Here is a 24,462-nt window from a genome sequence, read left to right on the forward strand (position 1 = left end):
GTGAGCTCTTGGGAATGATGGTCTTTGCTGTCCTACTGAGCATTGTGGAAAGATGAGCATTTTACCTGATTCTTGCTTCAAGCAAGTCAGAGCTTCTTGTTTCTCCTTGCCAATAGTTGATTCAAGAGTAGATGTGTAGAGACTGGAAGTATACCCCAGTGCTTTGCACATATAAATTCAGTCCCTGGGACTGGGAGGTGGTGCACCCAGTAAAGTGTACATGTTACAGTGCACAAAGATCTGGGTTCAAGCCCCCAAACCCTGCCTGCAGGAGGAAAGCTTCACAAGCAGTGAATCTGTGCTGCAAGTTTTCATCTCTTTCACTCTCTCTCTTTCTTTTCCTTCCCACTCACCCTTTTGTCTCTTTCCCTCCCAATTTCTCTATCCAAAAATTTAAAAATAAAATATTTCTTTAAGGGGAGTCGGGCGTAGCACACTGGGTTAAACGCACATGGCTCAAAGCACAAGGACAGGCATGAGGATCCTGGTTCAAGCTCCCGGCTTCCCACCTGCAGGAGATTTGCTTCTCAAGCAGTGAAGCAGGTCTGCAGGTATGTTTCTCTCCCCCTCTCTGTCTTCCCTTCCTCTATTTCTCTCTGTTCTATCCAACTACAATGATATTGATAACAACAATAATAACTACAGCAATAAAAAAACAAAAAAATATATTTCTTTAAATAATAAGTTCAACCCTGCATCTTTTTTTTTTTTTTTTTTAATCAAGGGAAAGTCACCACCACTTTAATGGCAGCTCAGAAAAGTCCATGAAGACATCATTGAGCTGTTTTATCAAAGTCCATCTCACTCCTGGATGTTTGGGTAAGGAAATAGATCTTGTTTAAGTAAATTAGAGGCAACAAAACATTGCTGTGAATAAGCTACACCTGAAGGGCTAAATGTCTATGTGGAGAGAGAAACACCTTGAAAGTAATTTTCCTCATGGAATTGCAGTTTTCCCTTTAGCTAAAGAAATAGGCTGAGCAATGTGAAAAGACATGGATATAACAAAGACAGTGGGAAATCAAGAGCATGTGAACCTACCAGCCTTCCAGCTGATTCCCGCTCCACCACAAGCCTAGACCATGAGATCTGAATCAGCTCTGATGGTGGGCATATGGAGTGGGAGCCTCAAAGATCACTGACCCAAGTCACAGTTTAGTTCTGCTGAGCAAGATTAAGCAAATACCAGGAACTTTGGTGAATTTCCTCTTGTCCTTGGAGGAAAATAGCAAAGTCCTCTTAGTGGTGTAATCAGGGCAATTACAGGCTACAAGTACAGGTTACAAGTTATTGCCATAGTTTCTGGGAAGGATTTTCAGATAGAGGAGAACAAAGTTCCTTCCTAGGCCAAAAGAGCAGGACAGATCCAAAGCTAGAGTCAGAAGCTAATGTTTGTTTTCTGCACCAAGTGGTAAGGCCCTTCTCACATTTACCTCCTCCTCTAGCCTTGATGCCTATGTAAGCCATGTGGGCATTTCTCTGAAGAAAGATCAGAAAGGAAATCACCTGGAAGACCCTCCTAAACCTAGAGAATGTGAAGCACTCTTTCATTATACAAAGAGTTTGAGCTCTAAACTGTGCCAGATACTATTCTAGGTAAAAACTGAGTTTTGTACTCACCAGTGAGTAAAACAAAGCCCCCAGGGACCAGGGGATAACTCATCCAGTAAACTGCATGCTTACCGTGCATGAGGGTCTGAGTTTGGTTCCCTGTACCACATGGAAACACGATGAACAGCACCTGGAAGGTGAAGCAGTGCATTGGTATCTCTCTATATATCTCCCACCCTCCCTCCCTCTCTCCTCTCCTCTTTTCTCTAGGAATATAGATTTTATTTACTTATTTTTAAAGGGAGATAGTGAAAGAGACCACAGCACCAAATCTTCCTTCAATAAAACCCAAATCAAAGAAAGAGGAGGGAGAACAGGATTGTTTTGTTTGTTGATAGAGGCAGGAACTGAGAGGGAAGAGGGACCTGAAGCACTGCTTCACCATTTGTGAAGCTTTCCCCATGCAGGTGGGGAGCAGGGGCTTGAACCCAGTTACCTGTACATGGTAATGTGCATTCTATCAAATGTGTCACTGCCCAGACCCTGAATGTATTTTATAAAAACAGTGGTCAGTTTTCTTGAAGAGTTAAAACTAGCATTTGCTGAGAGACCTTGAATGAAAGAACCAACCATTGAAATACGTAAGAAAGGCGGTCCTAGGCAAAAGAAAGAGTAAGGTATTGAGCCAGGTTTGAAGCTAGGAAACTGGTATACCTGAAAAGTGCCCTGCAGGCAGAGAATAGAAGATGGACTTGGAGAGGTGATGAGGGGTCAGATAGTGAAGGTGTTTCCCTTTCTTTCTTTCTTTCTTTCTTTCTTTCTTTTTGAGGGGGAGCATTACCAGAGATTAAAAACTAGGCCTTCATACATGTAAAGCATGTGTTCTATCACTAAGCTACATTTGCCAGCTTAGTAATAAGAGGCTTGTAGGCCTTGAAAATGTTGGCATCTCTTCTTGTGTAATGTTGGAATTGATGGTATGTTTGGAGCAAAGGAAGAACATAACCAATTCGTGTTTAGTGACTGCTACATCTGTGAATCCCTGGCACACAGGAGCAGTTGGTGCTTACTAAATGGTGGTTATCAATATTTTAGAAATCACTATGACTGGATTAAACCTGGAACACCAAAGTCTCAGACATTAATCCCCAATAAAGGAAAATATATATATTGGGGGGAGTCTCAGATATTAAAGTCTGTTTGCATAACCATTATGCCATCTCCCCCACACGTGCCCCCATGCTTCTAAGATATGTGGATGAATAACTGACTTAGGACATGAATAAATGAACAAGCAGGAGTAGCTTTTGAAAGTGAGATTCATATCTCAGAGGGCATCTGAAGTACAGTTTTTTTTTTAATATTCCCTTTTGTTTCCCTTGTTTTATTGTAGTTATTATTGTTACTGATGTCGTTATTGTTGGACAGGACAGAGAGAAATGGAGAGGGGAGGGGAAGCTTGTGAAGTAACTCCCCTGCAGGTGGGGAGCCAGGGGCTCGAACCGGGATCTTCACACTGATCCTTGCACTTTGCGCCACGTGTGCTTAACCCACTATGCTACCGCCTGCCTCCCTGAAGTACAGTTGTTAATGTCCCCTGCCCTGCCAAGGCATTCATAGTGTGAGGAAGTATGCCTCCAACCATGTAGCAGAAAGCTCATACATGATGCAGCTCAGTCCAAATTTCAGCCACAGAACCAAAGTGTAATGCCAAATGCCAAGCACAAGATAGGCAAACCATGTGGGATGTCAGCTTTTAGCTCACCAAGAAGCTTTGATGCTCATCCTGATCCCTCTGGAAGCATCAGGGACAGGTGTTTCACGTACAAAAGTAACCCTGAGAGTGCATCCTAGCCAGGCATTGGTGCCCAAAACTTAAGATTCTAGGCTGCACTTAGGAGGTAGCAAAGATTGTTGTAGGCTAGGGTGATTATGGAGGGCTTCCTGGAAGAACAGTCTAGACACATGAATACAATTCAAACTAAAGATTCTGGAGAACTGGTACTCCCTTCCTCTGATTTCTGCAGTCCTGTAAACTCTGTCTTCGCCACATCTGATACCCCTCCCTATTTCCATTGCATCAGCCTGGCTTCACATGAGAAGTCCCTAATTTCAGCACATGGTCTTAAGCTACTCCTCTAGCCTTTCTATTCCTAAGGAACTGCTAACTGTATCCTGAACACATTGTGCATTTTCTTTTATCTTTTATTTATTGGATAGAAACAGCCAGAAATTGAGAGGAAGGGGGAGATAGGAAGATACACACCTGCAGCTCTGCTTCACTGCTTGTGAAGCTTTCCTCCTGCAGGTGGGGACCAGGGTTCATGGTCCTTGCACACTGTAATGTGTGTGCTTAATCAGGTGCACCACCACCTGGCCCCCCCCCCTTTTTTTTTATCAGAGCACTGATGAGCTCTGGCTTATGGTGGTGCAGAGGATTGAACCTGGGACTTTGGAGCCTCAGGCATGAAAGTCTCTTTGCATAACCACTATGCTATCTACTCCCACCCACATTATGCACACCAGGGTTACCACTCAGATTCAGTGCCTGCACAACAAAGCCACTGCTCCTGTCATTTTTTTTTTCCCCCTTCAATAGGACAGAGAAATTTGGGGGAAGGGAGTTGCTATTGAGCAGGAGAAACAGACAAGATACCTGCAGTATGTGCTGGCCACTCATGAAGCTTCCCTTCTGCAGGTGGGGAATCAGGAGCTTGAACGTGAATTCTTGCACATGGTAACATGGATGCTTAACCAGATGCGCCCCTACCCAGCCCCCACATTGTGTATTCAGGGTTATCGCTGGGACTTGCAGTGCCTGCACTACAAATCCACTGCTCCCGGAGGCTATTTTTTCCCTTTTGTTGCCCTTGTTATTTATTGTTATTATTGGATAGGATAGGACAGAGAGAAATCTAAAGGCGGGGAAGACAGAGAAAGGGAGAGAAAGTCACCTGCAGACCTGCTTCTGCTTCATTGCTTGTGAAGCGACCTGCAGGTGGGGAATTGGCAACTTGAACTGGGATCCTTGAGCTGGTCCTTGCACTTAGAGCCATATGCACTTAACCCGCTGTGTGACCGCCCAGCCCCCTTTATCTTTTTTTAAATATGTATGGTGAGACTATATGTAGGAAGAAAGTTCCATAAACAGTTGTAAACACGTTGAGGCTGGAAAATGCTTAGTGTTTCAGGAGCAGCAGAGGGAGAATGTGGGAAGTGGAGGACTTATCAATGGGAGATATTGACAGCAGCCAGGAAGTATTGGGCTTTGTCATTCCCAATAAGAATTGTAACTTTTTCTGTCAGTGGAGGGTTTTGAATGTTATCAGTTCTTAATCAAATTGAAGCATATGATCTAAGAGGGGCTTCTATGGACCACCATGCCACACCCCACCTGGCTTTGTGGGACCTATGCCCCAACAGGTAGTACTACAGGGGGTTGGGTCCTTTTTAATAAGCTGGGTGTCCCTGCCTCTGGGAAACTGTGCTGTGAGAACCAGCTGAACAAGTTTTTGTTTTTTACCAGAGCACTACTCAGCTCTGATTTATAGCAGTGCAGGGACTGAACCTGGGACCTCCAGGCCTCAGACATGAAACTTTTTGCATAATTGTTATCTCCTCCCCACACCCTGATTATAATACTGCCCTGGTTTCTGTGTACCAGAGCTGGGGGTCCCTGGCCCAGATGCCATAAAATGCAAGCTGAGATGGGCATCATCCAACCTGAGGGTCTGCAGTCACATCCTCAGACTTGGCTTGCTGCAAAAGTAGGAAGCGGCTCCAAAATCAGAACTTGATGGCGTGCCTGAGCCCCCTACCCCCTCCAAATTCATCAGATATAGTTAGGCTTCATCTCAGGAGCTGATCATGGCTGACAGGTGTAGGTGGTTCAAGAAGGCAGTGACCCAGAAACTCAGATCACTAGTGGTGAAGCTTAGAAGCTTACACCAACTAGGTGTAAGCAGCACAAACACCCAAACCTGCACACACGTAGGCCCTGTATGCTTAAGACACTCATGGTTTCTGTTGGGTCCAAAACTGGACCATCATGTTATAGGGATCTGGTTCCCTCTCGCCCCTCAGTGTCCACCTCCAGTTTCTTCTCCCTCATCAGCTTCTTCCCAACCTTCTGCCTCTATTTTCATTATCTTCAAGAGAGACAGCAAGAAATTGAGAGGGAGAGGGGTAGAGAGAGGGAGACACCTACAGCTGTGCTTCACCACTCATGAAGCTTTCCTCCTGCAGGTGGGACCTGGGGCTTGAACCCTGGGTCTTTGTGCACTATAATGTATGTGCTCAACCAGTTGTGCCACCCTGCCCCCCAATTTTCTGCTTCTTCATCTTCTGTCAGATAGGGTGCCCTCCTGAGTCATCACTTCCTTGGGCTCCATCCACTCTAGGGATCCAGCGTACACCCACTGCCTGTGTGGTGCCTGGTGGTGGTCAACAGTGTTGTGGGCTACCAGAGAGGCACTCTAAGGGCAAGTGGGGGGGGGGGGAATGGTCACCCCAACCACTTGCCAACCAACCCCTTTCAGGCAGTCCTTGGATTGTGGGGTTCAGGACCCTGGAGGCTTTGTGGAGGGTCTGGGCACTGTTCTCTAGAAAGCCACTAAGGGTGCAAGGAACAACTCAGAAGGTATTTCTTCCAGGGACAGAACCTGGAACCTCTCACATGCAAGTCCTGTGTTCTACCACTTTGCTCAGCCCAAAATTTCACTCATTTAAACCAGTTTTTTGACCCTAGCACCCAAGACTAACAAGGACAGAAATGATATTACTTACCTCAGCGGCAGTCCAGCCAGAGCTTTCAAGGTATGCAAAGTTTATAGACGCTAATGTGAAAACTTCTGTTTACCCTACACTCCTCACCATCCTTTTGAAGCTAAAGAATGTCCCAAGATTTTAATTCTTCCCCAAGCTTTTTTTTTTTTTTTTTAAGATTTTATTTAATGACAAATAGGAGAAAAGAAAGAGAACAAGAGAACCAGACATCACTCTGGTGAATACATTGCTGGGGACCAAACTCAGGACCTCAAGCCTAAGAGCTCAATGCTTTCTCCATTATACTACCTCCCAGACTGTTCCAAGCTCTTTTCAGCCCTTTCCCAATCATACATGTTCACAACTTCCAAACACATCATTCAGAAGTTTTTAATAAACAACTTCATTATAAAAACTTTTTTGAAAATGTAATTCTGTAAAACATTGAAAAATCTACTTTAACAAAGATATGTTTCTAATGGCACTTATATTTTACAATTAAAAACCTTGTTTTATATAAAGCCAAAAATACTCCAAGAGGTTATTCACTGTGTTTACAAAGTGCTAGAAGATTTTTGTCTTGTCTTTTTATCTCTTTAAATAGTCTGGCATTACGAAAGAGTGGCTTCAAAGCCTTGACCACTGGGAAGAAGGGTAGGGTACAAGAAGTGGTGTTTCGGGAGTTCTAGTGCAAATACTCAGAGGTGGAGAAGTGCACATGGGAGAGAATTAGCCAAGGAAGTCAACTTAGTCTGAAGAAACTCGACTGGAATACTTCTTCCTAAGCCCTCCATAGAGGCACTGAAATCACATGATGAATCCTTCTCCCTCAGAACCAGAACATCCCTTTTTCTCACCACAGACCCTGCTCTCCAGTGGTGAAGGTCACACACAGCCAGTTCCTTCCACAGCAGGTTCAGAGCTTCAGGAGAGGCCAGGTTGGGGACTCAGAGGAATCAACTTTACTGGCCAACACCTGCCTAAGGCAAAGTTTTTATTACATAAATATCCTTGTTAAAAAGCAAAATATTGATCCTGTACAATATAAACTTAAAAAAAATCATGCTTAAAAACAGCTCCTAGATAAGAGGGGAGGTTAAGAGGGATGGGGAAAACAGCTACCAAAAAGAAGGGAGCGGGAGGGAACTAGGGCAACTAGGACATGTTTAGGGCAGTGGGAGAATTTCAACTTAGGACAATATCTACGAGCAAAAAAGAAAAGAAAAATCACACCTGCTTCCCGGATTTCCATTAAAATGCCATCTGTAAAAGTTTAGGGAAAAAACTCATTGTTGCTCCCCTCCCTGCCTCTCAACTCAGATGTACACAGATCCTTTGAGCTGACACAGCTGGGCTGGTTATCCTGATGCCCCCAGGACTGCACTCAACCCTAACCAGCTGCTGTGGAGTGTGGGAGGTACCTGGGAGGGATAGCTCATCACTGCCAGAGCTTTGAGGCACTGGGGAAAGGGAACATTACCCCCATTTTTCCTGGTCCCTGCTTGGTCTCTGGTACAAGCCATGGCACCTGTCCTGGGCAGATGCTCCTTAGGTTTTCATGGCCTCAACAATGGAACTCAAGAACAGGATAAAACTATTATTATCCTTTGAACAACCAGGCCAATGAAGGCTTAACATATTATTTATATATGTTAAGAAATGTTATGTTTATTTAACATATTATTTATAGATGTTAAGGAACAGCTGAGTGGCTATGATAAAAAATAAAAAAAAATAAGTGAAGGTGGATGTTCCTTTGCACTAGAAAAGTTCAGTGATAGGGAAATTGCTGCTAAGTGGTAAGAGCATTGGAGGAAAAGAAAAGGAGAGGCAAGCTGAAGGAAGAAAGGGGGTTGGGGGAGAGGCACAAAGCCAGTTAAGTTTTAAATATTTGCTTTGCCTGTCGTATGAGTTTCCCAGCGTCACTAACAGAGGAGAGAATTCAAGGAAGGTGAAAAAGCAGGCAGAGAGGAGATTCCTCTAACAGCCTGTGGCCAGAGGCTCATATGCCTCTGTAAAGGGACAAAGGTGGCAGGGAGTTGGATGCTGGGTCTAGTGAAGACCAGAGACAAGGAGAATGGCAGCAGTGAGTCCTGCATGGATCCTCACATCCCATTTCCTCTAATACGAGTCCCAATAACATGCACAGCATGCAGGAGGTGGCTGCGTACCAAGGTGGACGCTTTTTAAAACAAACCTTAATTAGTCCCTGGGACTCACTGAAACTAATTTTTAAAAGCAAATCACCTAGTCTGATTCTAACCTTCCCAGACATTTTTATATCTGGCCTTTTTTTTTTTTTTTAAGGTATCCCCTGCCTAAATCAAAATTTGCTTATTTGCTCCACAATGCTTCCAATCAAGGGTCAGGGAGCGACATTTTAAGGCTTTTGCCTCAAAAGTACTGGCCTGGGCTGAAGCAGAAGCCTGGGTCTTGGACCTGCTCAGTTCCTAATAATATACCAAAGTGATTTCTATACAGAAGAGGGAGAATGGGAGGAGGCTGAGGCAGTTCCTTGGTAGTCTGTCCTGAAACCCTAGTGGAGAAGCCAGCATGAGGCTAAGAGAAATGCCCAGAAACTGCTGGCTGCATCTGTAGGAGTTAACAGTAAAGAGGTAGAAGTGTGTTTCTGAATCAGAGTGGAGGTGTCTCAAGAGATCCCACAATGGTGGTTCCTGAGCTGCCTCCCTTCCACAAGTGAGAAAGAAAAGCCCATGCGAAACTGAGATGCAACAGGAATGAAGTTCAGCTGGGCAAGGGCTGTGCCATCTATAGCAGGGAGCCCCACAAGTCAGAACTGATCATTTATTGCAAGGGTACTCGAAGCAAACCGGTGGGAGTGGAGGGAAGAGAAGACAAAAGGAAGGTGTTCTTTAATGGAGAACAGAGAAACACAGTGGCCCTGAGCCCATGGGGACTACAAAGTGGAGAAGAGTGGAAGGGCATTGTGGGTAAGAAAGTTTGGTAAGGGAAGCAATAATGTACCCATAGATTAGGCCCAGTGCTAACTTTCTGAAAATTCATCTTCTAACAATTCCACAACTTCTTGGGAAAGGGGGCAGTTAGGAGACAAATAAGTTCATACCCTCTCCCTTAAATACCACACTAGCCTAGAACCTGAATCCCTCCTTCCAAGACTAATGATAACAACTCATGATGTTCAGGGTGGGGGGTCGGGATGGGGAAGCAATGGAAGTGGTATGTCATGTATTTCTTCCCCTCTGTGGTTCAAGCAGAGGATGAGGGGGGTCATGATGTATTTGGAGGAAAAAAAAAAAATTGCAGACCTGTGAGAAAACTGCTCCAATCTTCTTGCCTGTCTCCTGCAGATACTGCCGAGAAAGGCAGGAACAGACAGTCATGGAAGATGGCAGAGACTGAAGCAATCCAAAGTCAGTTTATTTCCCCACAGGGGAAAAAAAATGTGACCTCAAGTGAAGAGAAGTCAGTGAGACCCGACTCCGCCTTGTAAACAGGGTTCCAATTAACACCAGGTACCAAATGGTTCCAGCTGGTGCCAACTGGAATGGACTGGTGGGAATGGATTCACAGTGTGTAAACAATGTTCACTGCAATCACTCTAAGGCTAACAGCTTGGTAAGGGAGGTGAAATGGTGTGTCTGAGGTGACTGTGTAAACGGTACCGTTGCTGGACAACACTGACTAAAAATGGAGGTGTTGGTAGAGAAAGGGAGGGGAGTGGTGGGGAAGAAAAGTAGCCTTTTCTCCTGCCTGCTTGTTAGCAGCAGACAGGGAGTTAAGTGACCCTCTGCAGCCGGGTCTGACCAACTGACTGCTGTGGGCCTGCAGGTTGAGACCAGAAGGTGGGCTTCTTGGGCCTAGTTCTCTTGAAGTTATCCAACATGAAGTCCTCTGTATCTCCAAGAGGCCTCTCCCTTCTCCAAAGAGTAGATTCTGATGCTCTGGAGAGGGAGAAGGCTAAGTGTGGCTCCCGATTCATATATTTTAAAAAAAAGAAAGAAAGAAGATTAAAAGGAAGCAAAAATACCTGAAGTTCTACGGCATGAGATCTTTTCATGGGGTTGGGGTTCAAAGCTTCTCCAGAATTCAACCTAGAGCTGAACCTCCAAACCAAGTGCTCCATACAGATACTGGAATTTTTCTTTTTGAACCCGGCTCTCAAAAGCTCAGCTGCCTTCATGGGGGATGTGGATGGGGTAGGTACTGAGGCTCCCTGATAAGAGCCCAAGACTGAGCTAAAGGTCTCCTTGGGGGCTATTGGAATGCCTGATGGAAACGAGGCAGGGTGGTGGTACTCAAGCCAGAAGTGAAGACAGGTGGCAAAGAGTGCAGAGGCCCAAAGTTCAGTGGACCCCCGGGTCCTGGGGAATCTTGAGGCTGAGCTTGCAAAGAGGTGAGAAGGGGCTGTGCCTCAGCCTGAGAGTAACCCATGACCAGACCTCCTGTGGCTCCGGGTGGGTTACAGGGGGGCAGATTGAGTGGAAGAAAGCCCAATAAGTGGGAGAAGTCCACGTTAGCAGCGCAGAGGGCCTCAGAGAGGTTGGCGGGGCTCTTGGTGAGCAGTGCTTCGTCTAGGAGGGCCGCAGCTGCCGCCGGCTGAGGTGAGGCGGGCTGGGGTTCAGTGGATGAGAGAGACAGGCTTCCAGGAAGCTCTGCCAGAAAACTATCCACCTCCACTTTGGGCAATTTGTCGGGCAAGTATGAGGTAGATCCAAGCTGGTATTTTGGAGGAAGCTGAGCTGGGGAAGAGATAGGCGAGGATTCCAGAGGGTAGCTCATGCCCATGGGTAGCGTGTTGTGCACCAGGGAGTGTGGCATGCCTGCACTGGGCATGGTAGGGATGTGGGCACCATACATGCCCATGGGCAACATGCCAGGGAAAGCCTTGGTCCCCATCATGTCCCGAGAGGCCATACACAGCACAGGACTCAGCTCTTCCTTCACACTAACTGTGGAGCTACAGCTGAGCAGGCCTAACATGTCCACGGGCTCTGTCTTGATCTTGAGCAGCTCCTGTGAGTGGCTCTTCTTGACGTGACGGGTCAGGTGGTCCTTGCGGCCAAACCGCTGGGCACAGTACTGGCAGAGAAAGTCCTTCCGGCCTGTGTGCACCACCAGGTGCCGCCGCACATCCTTTCGAGTATAGAAGCGCCGGTCACAGTGGTCACAGGGGTGCTTCTTCTCCTTGACACCGCCTGCTACACGGCGTGAGTGCGCCTTCAGATGCTCCAGCAGGGCCTGGGTATTTTCAAAGGTCTGTAGGCACACCTTGCAGCTGAGGTCACCACTGCTGGCAGCATGCATGGCCAGGTGACGCCGATAACCCAACTTTGTATTATAATTCTTACCACACTCAGAACAGTGGAGAGCCTCTTTGTTGGGGTCGTGGGTCTGCAGGTGGTTCCTCAGATGATCCTTGCGGTGAAACATCTTATCACAGTACATACACTGGTGAGGTTTCTGAGCTGAGTGGGTGGCCATGTGCCTGGGGTAGGAATCCAGGACAGAGAAACAGAAAGACCAAAGATCACAAGGATTGGCCAGGTAACCAAAGTATCCACTAACAAGGAACTAGATACAAAAATCATAGTTGTTCAATAAAATGGAGTATCATGGGGAAACTGGGCGTTAGTGCACAAGGTTAAGCACACGTAGTATGAAGCGCAAGGACCCGTGAAGGATCCTAGTTTGAGCCCCCAGCTCCCCACCTGTCGCTTCACAAGCGGTGAAGCAGGTCTGCAGGTGTCTATCTTTCTCTCCCCCTCTCTGTCTTCCCCTCCTCTCTTAATTTCTCTCTGTCCTATCCAACAACAGCAACAAAAATGGTCTCCAGGATCAGTGAATTCATGGTGTAGGCACCAAGCGCCAGCAATAGCCCCGGAGACAAAAAAAAAGTTATCATGTTATCTACATTCTACAGATATTCTTGCCTATCTGAAATATAACATATGCACTTTTTTTTTTAGTGTGCTGCCAGAGATATTGTTGGAAAAAATCATGACACATTTTTTTGTACAGAATAACACGTCATGACTTTTCCGACAACCCAATAGAAACCAGAACCTCATGCATGCAAGTGATATATATATCACTGAGTCACCTCCTTGATCCCCATTTTATTATTATTATTTAAATATTTATTTGTTCCCTTTTGTTGCTCTTGTTGTTTTAATTGTTGTAGTTATTATTGATGACACTGTTGTTCTGATGTTGTTGTTGGATAGGACAGAGAGAAATGGAGAGAGGAGGGTAAGACAGAGAAGGAGACAGAAAGATAAGACACCTGCAGACCTGCTTCACCGCCTATGAAGGGAACCCCCTGCAGGTGGGGAGCTGGGGTCTCAAACTGGGATCCTTATGCTGGTCCTTGCGCTTTGCGCCACCTGCACTTAACCCGCTGCACTACCACCCGACTCCTCCCTTTATCCCCATTTATTGCTCTTTTTTTTTTTTCTTTTTTTCCTCCATGGTTTATTGCTGGGCTCAATGCCTGCACTACGAATCCACTGATCCTGGAGGGCATTTTTTTGCCCTTGTTATTATTATTGTTACTGTTGCCATTGTTGTTTTTGGATAGGACAGAAAAATCGAGAGAGGAGGTGAAGACAGAGGGGGAGAGAAAGATAAGACACCTGCTTTACCACTTGTGAAACAATCCCCCCCACACACAGATGGGAGATCCAGGGGCTCAAACCAGGATCCTTACGCCAGTCCCTGCGCCTGGTGCCATGTGAGCTTAACCCACTGCACTACCGCCTGGCCCCATTTACTGCTATTCTTTACAGTACTGCTTGTAGTAATTAAAAAAGAAAGAAGGAAAGAAAGGAATAATCCGGGAGTCGGGCAGTAGCACAGTGGGTTAAGCACATGTGGCACAAAGCGCAAGGACTGGCGTAAGGATCCCGGTTCAAGCCCCTGGCTCCCCACCTGCAGGGGAGTCGTTTCACAAGCCGTGAAGCAGCTCTGCAAGTGTCTTTCTCTCCCCTTCTCTGTCTTCCTCTCCTCTCTCCATTTCTCTCTGTCCTGTTCAACAATGACATCAATAACAACAATAAAAAAGGGCAACAAAAAGGAATAAATAATTTTTTTTTAAAAAAAAAGGAACCGGGGGTTGGGCTGTAGTGCGGCGGGTTAAGCGCAAGTGGCGCAAAGCACAAGGACCGGCATAAGGATCCCGGTTCGAACCCCGGCTCTCCACCTGCAGGGGAGTCGCTTCACAGGTGGTGAAGCAGGTCTGCAGATGTCTTATCTTTCCTCCTCTCTGTCTTCCCCTCCTCTCTCCATTTCTCTCTGTCCTATCCAACAACGACAACAATAACTACAACAATAAAACAAGGGCAACAAAAGGGAATAAATAAATAAAATAAATATTAAAAAAAAAAAAAGAACAATCCAAGTGTGTAGCAACAGAAAACTGGTTGAACTGTGTTAAGTTCATAGACCAAAGACCCAACTTTTCCAAAGATAAGGTGGCTCTCTACATGTGCCCTCAAGGAACAAGTTTTTAAATATGGTAAATGGGGGACCAGCAAGTGGCTTACCCAGTGAGCAAGGACCCAGATTTGAACCCTGGCCCCTCACTTGGTAGCACCTACAGGGGTAAAGTGATGGAGCAGTGCTACAGTATCTCTCATTCTCCCTTGTATGTCTATCTTTCCCTATTTCTGTCTCTTATCCTCTATCTAAAAAAAGAAAAACAATGGCCAGGAGCAGTGGACTGGTGCAGGCACTGAACCCCTCATGGAAACAAAACAGAACATAAAAGAAGCTAAACAGTTTTGGGGAGAGGAAATGAGCAGCTTATAGGTGGGTGTGATGGGAAATTGTATACATTGAATTATGTTAATGTACTTCCTTTTCAAAAAGCTGTATTTAAACAATTTTTTAATGAATAATAGTTAAGTATCTTGATCTGGAACAATTTCCAAGACAAGGGGTGGGGGCCTAAGTCAGGAAAGGAAGTTCCAGGGGCAGAAGATAGCTCACCTGATAAGGTTTATGCCTTGCATGCACATGGCCTGGGCTCTAACCCCAACACCACATGGGAGTACCACTGAAAAGCTCCAGTGCTATGGCATCTCTCCCCCCCCCCCCCCGCGCCTCTATTTCTTTGAAATAAAAGAATGAAAAATTTGGCTCAGAGATGAAATCACACAGGCACGAGGTCCAAGTGCAGTTTATAAAAAGTTCTATATAGTACTTAAGAAAAATTATTAATTTACTTTGGATAGAGAAATTGAGAGGGAATGGGAGATAGAGGAAGAGAGCCAGGGGCTGGGCAGTGGCACATCAAGTTAAGCGCATATAGTACAAAAAGTGCAAGGATCCGGGTTTGGACCCCTGGCTCCCCACCTGCGGGGGGGGGGGGTCACCTCACAAGCAGTGAAGCAGATCTGCAGGTGTCTTTCTCTCTCCCCCTCTATCTTTCCCTCCCCTTTCAATTTATCTGTCCTAGCCAAAAAGAAAAAAGAAAAAAATGGCCACAGGAGCAGTGGATTCATAGTGCAGGCACTGAGCCTCAGTGGTAACCCTGGAGGCAAAAAAAAAAAAAAAAGAGGGAGAGAGACACCTGCAGCACTGCTTCACCTCTTGTGAAGTTTCCCCCCTGCAGGTAGAGACCAGGGGCTTGAACCTGGGTCCTCATGTACTGTAATGTGCATGCTCAAGCAGCTGCACCACCACCTGACTCACTCCATATAGTGACTTTTTATAAGATTTATTTATTAATGAGAGAAAACTCAGGGCATCATTCTGGCATAGCCTTTGGGAATATAACTCTAGGAATCAAGCTCTGGACCTCATGCTTGAGAGTCTGACACTTTATCCACTGTGGCACCTTGCTCCCGACTCCACCCCAACCCATACCACTCACCACTTGTATAGTGTTTTTACTACAATTCCTTTTAAATATGAAAGGATTGGAATACATGCTTGAATGTCTCAGCAGGAACCCACAAGAAACCGACCCTACAATTTGCCTGTGTGGACAACAGTGGCTCAAAATGTAAGGACAGTTCATTTCTCATTGCATGCCCACTTGTGTAGTTTAAATATTTTGCCCTGTGAACTGGTAATATTTAAAATCTTTAAAATTTAAAAATTTAAAATTTGCCTCCAGGGTTACTGCTGGGGTTTGGTGCCTGCACCATGAATCCACGGTCCTGGAGGTCATTTTTCCCCATTTTTGTTGCCCTTATTGCTGTTGTTATTGTTGTTGGATAAGAAAGAGAAATCGAGGGGGGGAAGACCCCTGCAGACCTGTTTCACCACTTGTGAAGCAACCTCCCCTTCACCCCCCGCAAGGGGGGAGCTGGGGGCTCGAACTGGGATCCTTACACCAGTCCTTGCACTTTGCGCCAAGTGTGCTTAACCCGTTGCACTACCACTAGGCCCCCTTTAAAATGTTTTTAAGGCATGGAACCTAATTGCCTTTTGGTTCACTTGCTCTCATCTGATTAGAAAGCTGCCAGAGTTCAGGAATTACAACCCAGAGCTCCACTGTACATTCAGATTATTACTTTTTTTTTTTTTTTTTTTTTTGCCAAATCACTGATCAGCTTTGGGTTATGGTTGTGCAGGGGATTGAACCTGGGACTTCTGAGCCTCAGGCATGAGTCTCATTGCATAACCATTATGCTATCTACCCCTGCCCTACATTCAGAATTAACTTAGCAACACTTTAAGGGCCCACTATTTGCCAGGTCTTCTGTAAGCTGTATCATAAGTAGTGTATTCCAGAAGCGGGCAAAGCACAGGGCAGTCTCACCTGTTTAGTAAGTAGCAGAGGCTGATTTGAACACAGACATTGAGAACTGGTTCATTTAGGTATGCCTCACATGTCTCACTGCAAAAGAGGCAGTGATTCTTTCTTCCTTGGGGATATCAAACACACCCATATGCTCATTGCTCTAGTGCTCATGCCTGTGAGGGTTACCATTAGACTCCTATGACTCAGCTGACATGATAATAGAGAGGAGATGTTGAGTATCTGCCATTTCCCTCATTTTGCAGGTGAGGAAACTGAGATTCAGAGGCTTAGTAATCCACCTAAGATCACAAAGTGACTTATGGTAGAATCAGAGCTTCTACCTCCTAGCCTAAGATCCTTATGGCAGTCTTTCACTGACACCCAGAATGGCGCTAAGACAGTATAAGACATGTATGTATAAGTATAAGACAATCAAGTGGAGTTCAGCTAAGACACAGGAGCACAATGACAAAGTATTTCTACAGATCAAAGAGCTGTCACAAGGACAAACCTGGCCAGAGACTGTACTGTTACCTGCGTTAATTCCTTCCCATCAACTGTTTTCCAGACAAGGAACTGAGGGATTCTGAGGTCATCTTGTTCATATACAATAGTCTCTAGGCCCTATCCCACAAGGATACATTCCACAACCCCCAATGATAGCCTGAAAGCAAAGGCAATACCAAACCTATATACATTTTTTTCCACCTATAACATTAAATTTTAAAATTAAGCAAAGGTATTAATAATAGCATAATGGTTATGCAAAAAGACTTTCATGCCTGAGGATCTGAGGTTCCATGTTCAATCCCCTGCACCACCATAAGCCAGAGCTGACTAGTACTCTGGTAAAAATAAAACAAAGTAAAATAAAAGTTGCATGAATGCAGTCTCTCAAAGTATCATACTTAATATTTTTGGACTAAAGTTGACAAAAGGTAGTTGAAACTGGAAAACAAAAGTGTAAACAAGTGGGGGAACTACTGTATTTACTTATTTGCTTTCCATCTCCACTACTAAGCCAGTGAGCTCAAGGAAGATTGGCACCCCATCTGTCTGGCTCACTACTTTGTCCCTAGCACTAAGTGCCTGTGTCTGCTGCATTGCAAGAGCTTAGTTAAGTCATAGTTGGATAGCTGAGTGGGTGAATGACTGCACAACTGAAGACTGTGTCATCTGTAAAGAGTACATTTGATTCCTCTAATAGGAAGGCAAGAATAAAACGAAAACCACTGTGGCTGAGAGGTGGTACAGTGGCTAAAGGGTAAGACTTAAAAGCATGGTCCGAGTTTAATCCCCAGCATTTCATGTGCTAGAGTGATGCTCTGGTTCTCTCTCTATTAATAATAATTAAAAGTAAACCTAAAACTGCCTCTAGCCAGGGCCTCTTCCTTGAAAGCTGATCTGCCATATCTACTTTTATTGGAACTTTCACATTCTTTTTCACTTTATGCAGGGGCTCTTGGGCTTACCAGTTTTTGGAAAGCTACTGACCTAGAGGACATCAGAGACTCTACAGAGATACAAGTAACCATCTGAGTGATTCAGAAGGTGAAGCACTGAAGGCCCTAAGAAGCCGTGTGACCTTGGGTAAGTTATGTCTGTGCTCTGAGCCTCTATTTTAAAATTTACAGATGAGAACAGAGAATCTTATCTGTAAACTTCAAAGGCAGTTAGTTCTTTTCCTTTTCATTTTTTATTTAATCTTTATTTAGTTATAATGAGAGAGAGAGACTGACCAGAGCACCATTCAGCTCTGGCATAAGGTGCCTAGGCCTTCGGCATACAGAAACTATTGCTCTAACAAACTAAGCCATCTTCCCAATCCAGTTCTTAATTTCTGACAGAAGTGAGGGAAACTAGTACTGAAAAAACTGTCCAGTCTACTTTATTCATTTCCACCTGATATTGTACCCACCAAATTTTAGTGCCTGAATAAAAATATCACCATTATTTTTTAGCGAGTAACCTTATTAAGTGGGTGGGGTGTTCAAGGTATACCTCTACTTTTTCTGTCAAAGATCAAGAGGCAAACTCAGTAGCATCTTTGGCTTTGTTCTCTGGGAACCTTGGAGCAGGAAGAGGTATGGAAATTTCACCTACCTATACAGTTTGTACTTAGAGGCAAAAGCCTTGCCACAGTGCAGCTGAGGGCAGCTATATGGTCTCTGCTCTGGATGGGGGAGAGGTCTCAGCTTCTCCCCACTTGAGAATGGTGTCCCCGAGATTTCACATTGGCACTTCACTTGACTCTCCACCTCCCGGCCCCGAGGCCTGGGAACTAGTTTCCAGCCCACTTCCTCCTCCTGCTTTGCATCTTGAATCCAGGGAGGGACGCTGGTGAAAAATGTGGTCATGGCAAGGCTAATGGCGAAGGGCCATGCTATTCAGAAAGCCTCCCCATCAGCTCCACACAGGTTCTCTGCTCTGTCACAGCCTCCAACGCAGCTTTCAGAAAACAATCGCTTCACCTGAAACATCAGAACACCTGGTGTTAGAGAGCCCAATACACTGACAACATGGGCTCTGGAGGCAGAAACCCCCCATTTCAGTTTCAGCCCTTTCACTTAGAAGCAGGTGACTTTCAGTTTTCTCTGAACTGTTTTATCATTTATAAAACTGGCATGATACACTCCTAAATCATAAGGATATTTGAGGATTAAGTAAAGTAACCATTTAAGCATTCTGTGGAAGGGTGGGCACGTGATGTTTGGTGGCAACTCTAATTACTAGTACCACCTACGCTAATAAGAAACAAGATAATCTGAGGAAGTTAAGACCTTAAACTCCAAACTTTCTCTTTTGACTTCACTTTTATATCCTTTCCACTAAACCAAGAGATAGACAGCAGCTCCTCCTCTTTACCCTATCCTCCCCTCGCCCACTTTCCACAACTCTCCTCCTCATAGAGGTGCTAAGAAGCAATAAAATCCCCAAAAGGCAACAGAGGAAAAGGAAAGAAAACTCCCAAAGTTTAGGAAATGTATTTATTTAGGAAATTTACACCCTAGAAAGTCAGCCCCTATGCCAGATGTGTTTCTTAGTGGCACACCAACATCAAGAAATCCTGTCTGAGGAGGCAACAGCAGCCTCAACATTTACACTAAACCAGTCCTAATCCCATTCTGGCCTCCACCACCTCTCTGAGTCTAGTCATCTAAAGGCTGTTCTTTAGCAAAGGTTAACATCCCAAGGTACCGAGTGACCCCACCTACAGATCTTCATAGTATTACACGCACTTATTATTATTATGAATAATAATATTACATGCTTGTATTAAACATGTCTTTTCCAATAGACTGAGATACGAGTATACCTCTTTCAAGGGGCCAAGTGGTGGCACACCTGGTTAAGCGCACAAGGACCCAGGTTCAAGCCCCCAGTCCCCACCTGCAAGGGGAAAGTTTCACAAGTGGTGAAGCAGGGCTGCAGTTGTCTCTCTGTCTCTTTCCTTCTCTATCTCCCCCTCTCCTCTAAATTTCTATCTCTATCCAATAATAAAAAATGAAATAAAAAAAGAGTATACCTCTTTCATCTCCATAGTTTCACATCTAGAAAATAAATCTTGGCTTTTAGACGACTAACCTAGTCGCTGTATGCAAAATGATCTTAGGTTAGTTTATGTTCACAAAGTCGTGATTTAAATTATGTTTACAGCCCTTCTAAAGTGAAAAATGAAAAAATATTCATTTTATTTATTTTGAATAGAGACAGAATGGGAAGAGAGTCACGTGAAGCACTGCTTCACTGCTTGTGAAAATTCCTCACTGCAGCTGGGGCCAGGGAACCTGAGGAACCTGAGACCTTGCACACTATGATGTGTGTGCTCACCCATGTGCACCACCACCCAGCCTCAGAAACCCAAAATCTAGATATTTGGGGGACAGGCACATTGGTGAAAAGGTGGCACACTCCTTTCCTTACATCAACTTGAAAACAAGATTTAACCATATTGGCCCTTGAAATGGGGTGGGGGGGGGGTGGGACGGCGGTGCAGGCCCACATTCACACTCACAGCTCATCACAGATTACCAGTTGCGATGCAGTTTGCTACAAAAGGGGAATTCCCTTCAAAGAAGTCATGCCAAAGTTTGGTCAGGAGGCTTTTCCATGTGAAGAGAACAAGGGGGCATCTGGGGATTGTCCATGAGAATCTGGGGAGGGCTCCAGCCACACCAACTAACTGTAGGCCACAGAATGCTTGCTCAGCTCATTAGCACCTGCTGCTTACAGTGACTATTCATCCAACAGACTGGCCCTGAACGAGATGATGGGCTCAGCGGTTCATGCCCCAGAGAGCTTTGCTCATCATTAACACCAGCTACGTCCTGTTCAGGAACCATTCCTCGTGTTGAAGAAACAAGTGCAAATGTAATACGATAAACATTTCCCCATCATGAGTGGGGATTTGCCTAGAAAGATCTGCACAAAGGTGACTGCATTTTGCATGAGTCACATGCTAGGAAGGGGAGATAGCATAAAAACTAGTCTCACTTGAGCCTTCAAGTCATCATAGCATATTTACCTGCTTCACTATAAACCTCAAAGGCCTCTCTGCCTGCTGGCGTTCTTTGTTTAAGTCCCCTCCTTCTTCTTCACAAGGGTGGAATTACCTGTTTATAATACCAGCAATTACAATGCACCTTGGAATTGGGTAGAGAGCAAGTATGAGTTTGAATGTCTAGTTTGAAGGGAATTTCCTCTACCTTTAAAGTCAAATTCTGTTCCCTCTGATAGTTAAAATTAGGCACTTCAACCTCTGGAAAGTTGGGAATAATTGCCAGAGGGAAGCAAATTGAATCAATAGAGCTAATGTGAGAGGGAAGTGTAGCTCTGGAAATTCCGCACAAACTCAGAAAGAGAACAATATGTCCCCCACCTCCCACACATCCACCTCAGCTATTCTCCCGAACAAGCACAAACAAGACACAGCAGTTTAGTATGCTACTACCGAAAGAGTGAGTAATGGGCTTCTAGGAAAGAGGCTGGTGGTGGCTAAGAGAAGCTCACGAGGTTGTACTGATAGAAGCTGAGGAAGATAGCAGCCATGTGCTTGCCTTGATCTGCATTTAATGAGGCTATGGCTTTAAAAGGTAAACAGCCAACACCCTGACCCTACTCTTCAGCTTAAAAAAAAAGGCACAACACAGTCCTCACATACAATCCCCCAGTCACAGATAAGCTGCTGAATAACCAAATCTGTCAGTGTTACCTCAGGAATCCTTTGGGAAATTTAGACTCTCTCCCTCTGTCCTTTGTCTGCAAACACCTCTCTCTGATCCAGGAAGATTCCTGGCCTAGTCTCACATAATCAGAAGGTTTATTCCATTAGACTTCTTCCTTGGCAAAACTGAAAGAATTCTGCTTCTCTTTCAAAGCTGCTCTTCTGGTCTCACACTCTACCCTAACAGAGTAGCCGACAGAACCTGTTCCCATAAAACAAACACAATTGAGCCCTCCCAGGAATTAGTGTTACTCAGTATTTTTCACCCGAAGATTTCTTTTGGTGGCTGACCTGAAGGGGGAGGTAGCTGGGAGAGAACCCTGAGCTTACTGCCACTAGGTAGCTGTGAAACCATGGGGAGGCTTAACTGTGTTTCTCTGAATTTAAGTTTCCTCAGTTTCTAAAATACTTATTCTCTTTACCTATAAAGTTCTCACAGAGGACTAGGCTTAACAATACTCTTAGAAGTCTGGCATGAACTATGTACTGAGTATATGTAGTGCCATCTCTGAGGTCTAAGTTGTTTCTGCCTCTTTCCTACACAGGATCAGTGTAGTCCTCACCCCACCCCACCCTCTTTAATGTTACCACTCGAGTCTCAAAGAGAGTTTCCTTCCCTTACCAACCTCTCCCCAGAACAGTCTTCCCCTTTTCCCTCATGATTAACCCTCATGTTTCCCCTCTAATCAGTTTCTCTCCTTCTTTACTTTCCTCCAGCACCATCTCCTGAGCAGAATTCTGTCTTGCCCATTAAGGTTCCATAACCTAAATACTAGTTAAAAACAAAAACAAACAAACAAAAAAACTCTGTGTGGCCCTCTCAGAAAGTTGAAACCAAGGCAGACTGTACCCTAGTCTGTCTGTCCTTTGTTGTATGCCACGATGCCTGCTGCCCTCTGATGAAACTATAGTTTTTATGGTGTTACATCATCTCTATAGAAACTTCATTCTTTCTCCATTATTAGCCTGTTTCCTCATCTGTAAAGCTAAAAATACTTACTTCACAGACTTGTTGTAGGGATTATTTTAGTCAGGTATGCAGAGCTCAATATAGGGCTTGGCTTGCTGTAAGTATCCAACAAAAGGCAGCTATTATCTTTAGTCATTGTATTAAGTTGCCTATTCCCACCTTCTGCTGCCACACTTGAATTCTCCCAAACCTCCAAAAACACTGTTGAGAAATAGCCCCCCTGCAGCAAAGAAAGAGTTAAACTCTGTGTTCTTAACTAGAGAGACCCACAGAGGATTAACAGCTCCACTTCAGTGACTACCCTAAAATAGCTTTTATCCCTCCTGCCCAAGAGCTACTTGGGGATCTGAAGAACTCAATTCAACACCTGCCGAGGAGGAAACACACCCAGGAAAGTTGCTTGGGGGGTTGGGGTGGACAGAATCTTCCTTTAAGCAGGACCAAAAATAGCAACTGGGAAATTAAAAATAGGTTTAAAGACAAAAGCCAGACCCTGACCCGGGCACCAGAAACAAATCCAAAAGACACAAGAGACTGGCTGGAAAAGTGAGAAGGAAAGGAGGGAATAGAATAGTCCCCCCCGCCCCCCCCCCCAGCACACACAGAGTTCAGAATGGTGGGAGAATTAAATTACAGGGAGGCTAGAGAGTCTCAATGACTTGCATCATTCCAGGAGACATCAAACAGGATTAACAGGGGTTGGATTTACTCTCGGGCTGATAGTTCTTCTGTCAGTATAGATGGGCTCTCTTTGGAGTCCCTTTGATTCACTATTTCCTCACTATTCCCACTCCTGAGGAGGTCTAGAGCAAATGGCTGCAACTCACTACAGCCCCATCTTTATGAAGAGGAAACCTGACTAGACCTGACACCCCCCCCCCCACACACACACACACATCTCCGCCTCATCCAGTGGCCTCACCTTGTGGGGGGAGGGTTAGAAACCTAAGGCCAGACTCTTAGCAGTCCCCGGCTGACAGGTGGAAAAACATACAAGCCTCGAGACACTATATTTTCAGGTGAAAGTACCAACTAGCACCCCAGGCCACTTACTTATCCCCCTTAGCTTCCCCGGTCCAGGTCTCTTCCCCCTTATTAAGCTGGGGCCAAAGCATGGGAACGGATTGGCAGGAAGACAGACTGGGTCTTTCGGCAGTTTCTGGACCCAACCCACAGGACAGTAGGAAAGGTTTTTAAATCCAGGGACTGGGAGAGATGGGAGTGGACGGTTGAGGGCAAAGAGACAGACAACCTGGGAGAAGTTTCGACGAGGTGTACGAGCAGATGTGGCAAGGAATCACGAACAAGTTATCTGGGTCTCCAAAGACATCCCCGCCCCCACCCAAAAAGAAACAGGGATTATAAAGGCTGGAGGGTCCCACTGGTTGAAGATTGTCAGAAGTGAATTCCTTTAACTTCAAGAGTCTCAAAATGGGGACTTGAGTGGATGTGTAGGAGTATGGTATGGCCTAGGAGAGAGAACTACAGGCAGGTATAGAGCCTGGTATTTGAGAGAAGCCTCAAGAGAAGTTATGTGGTTTTATAAAATGAAAGAAGTTAAGAGCGGACTACTGGGCGCCGGAAAGGGGGCTCTGTGGGTCGGAGGAGGCGTGTCTAAGGAGAGGCAGCAGGTGCAGCTTATCTGCGTCCCCCAGACCCGGTTCCCCGCTAAGGTCAGCAACGCGTTATCTGGGTCTCCAGGGAGCCTGGGGGGTCGGGGGCTGGGGGGGACCCTCAGGACTAAGTCTCGAAGTCTCGGAAGGAAGACGATCCGTACGGGTTGTTTCGGATTCCTGGGCCCCAGATACTGAGTCGGAGAAAAGTTTTTGCCACTCTGGGGCCTATCTGGGCGCGGGTTGGCGCAGAGGGGGGCCCCCCTCCGGCCCGGGGTGTGGGTGAATGCGTCGAGGGCCCCGAGATGAGAGGCGCCGCAGCTCCGGGCGCACGAGACGGCCTCCCGCCCCGCTCCCCGTCGCCTCCCCCCGGAGCCCTCGCCGGCACTCACCGCGCTCGGAGCCCCGCGCTGCGGGCCGGGCCGCGCTCGGGCTCCGCCAGGCCCGCTCAGGCCCCGGTAGTGGCGGCGGTCGGGCCATTGTGCGGTGCATTGTGGGAGCCGCGCGAGCGGGGGATCGGGCAGTGAAGGGGGCGGTGCCGCGGCTCTCTATGGTCCCGCCCGCCCGCCGGCTAGAGCGGCTGGGGCGATGCGCGGGCGGCGCGCGGGGG

The 24,462-nt window shown here is 45.8% G+C and overlaps 1 protein-coding gene across 2 annotated transcripts; it reads right to left on the reverse strand.

Annotated features, from left to right (window-relative positions):
- Window positions 1–10,439: 10,439 nt before the first annotated feature.
- On the reverse strand, window positions 10,440–24,397 carry PLAGL2 (PLAG1 like zinc finger 2). 2 transcript variants are annotated; one of them, XM_007523070.2, is made up of 3 exons: window positions 24,245–24,397; window positions 18,149–18,516; window positions 10,440–11,782 (listed from the first exon to the last, which is right to left on the reverse strand). In XM_007523070.2, the coding sequence occupies exons 2-3, from the start codon at window positions 18,400–18,402 to the stop codon at window positions 10,552–10,554; spliced, it is 1,485 nt and encodes a 494-aa protein (XP_007523132.1). In that variant the 5' UTR covers window positions 18,403–18,516; window positions 24,245–24,397; the 3' UTR covers window positions 10,440–10,551. The 2 variants fall into 2 exon arrangements, with proteins under 2 accessions (XP_007523132.1, XP_060044554.1); XM_060188571.1 differs by lacking the exon at window positions 18,149–18,516 and having other exon boundaries at window positions 24,245–24,396.
- Window positions 24,398–24,462: the final 65 nt, after the last annotated feature.

Source organism: Erinaceus europaeus, chromosome 1 (assembly GCF_950295315.1).
Source record: "Erinaceus europaeus chromosome 1, mEriEur2.1, whole genome shotgun sequence".
Classification (NCBI taxonomy): Eukaryota; Metazoa; Chordata; class Mammalia; order Eulipotyphla; family Erinaceidae; genus Erinaceus; species Erinaceus europaeus.

What these genes read in the sequence shown, in the direction of transcription:
- PLAGL2 (XM_007523070.2), bottom strand. Translation starts at nt 18,402, where the DNA reads ATGACCACATTTTTCACCAGCGTCCCTCCCTGGATTCAAGATGCAAAG. An exon ending in TCTAAGTACAAACTGTATAG is followed by an intron (nt 11,783 to 18,148) that starts GTAGGTGAAATT and finishes TTCCTACCCCAG; the next exon opens with GCACATGGCCACCCACTCAG.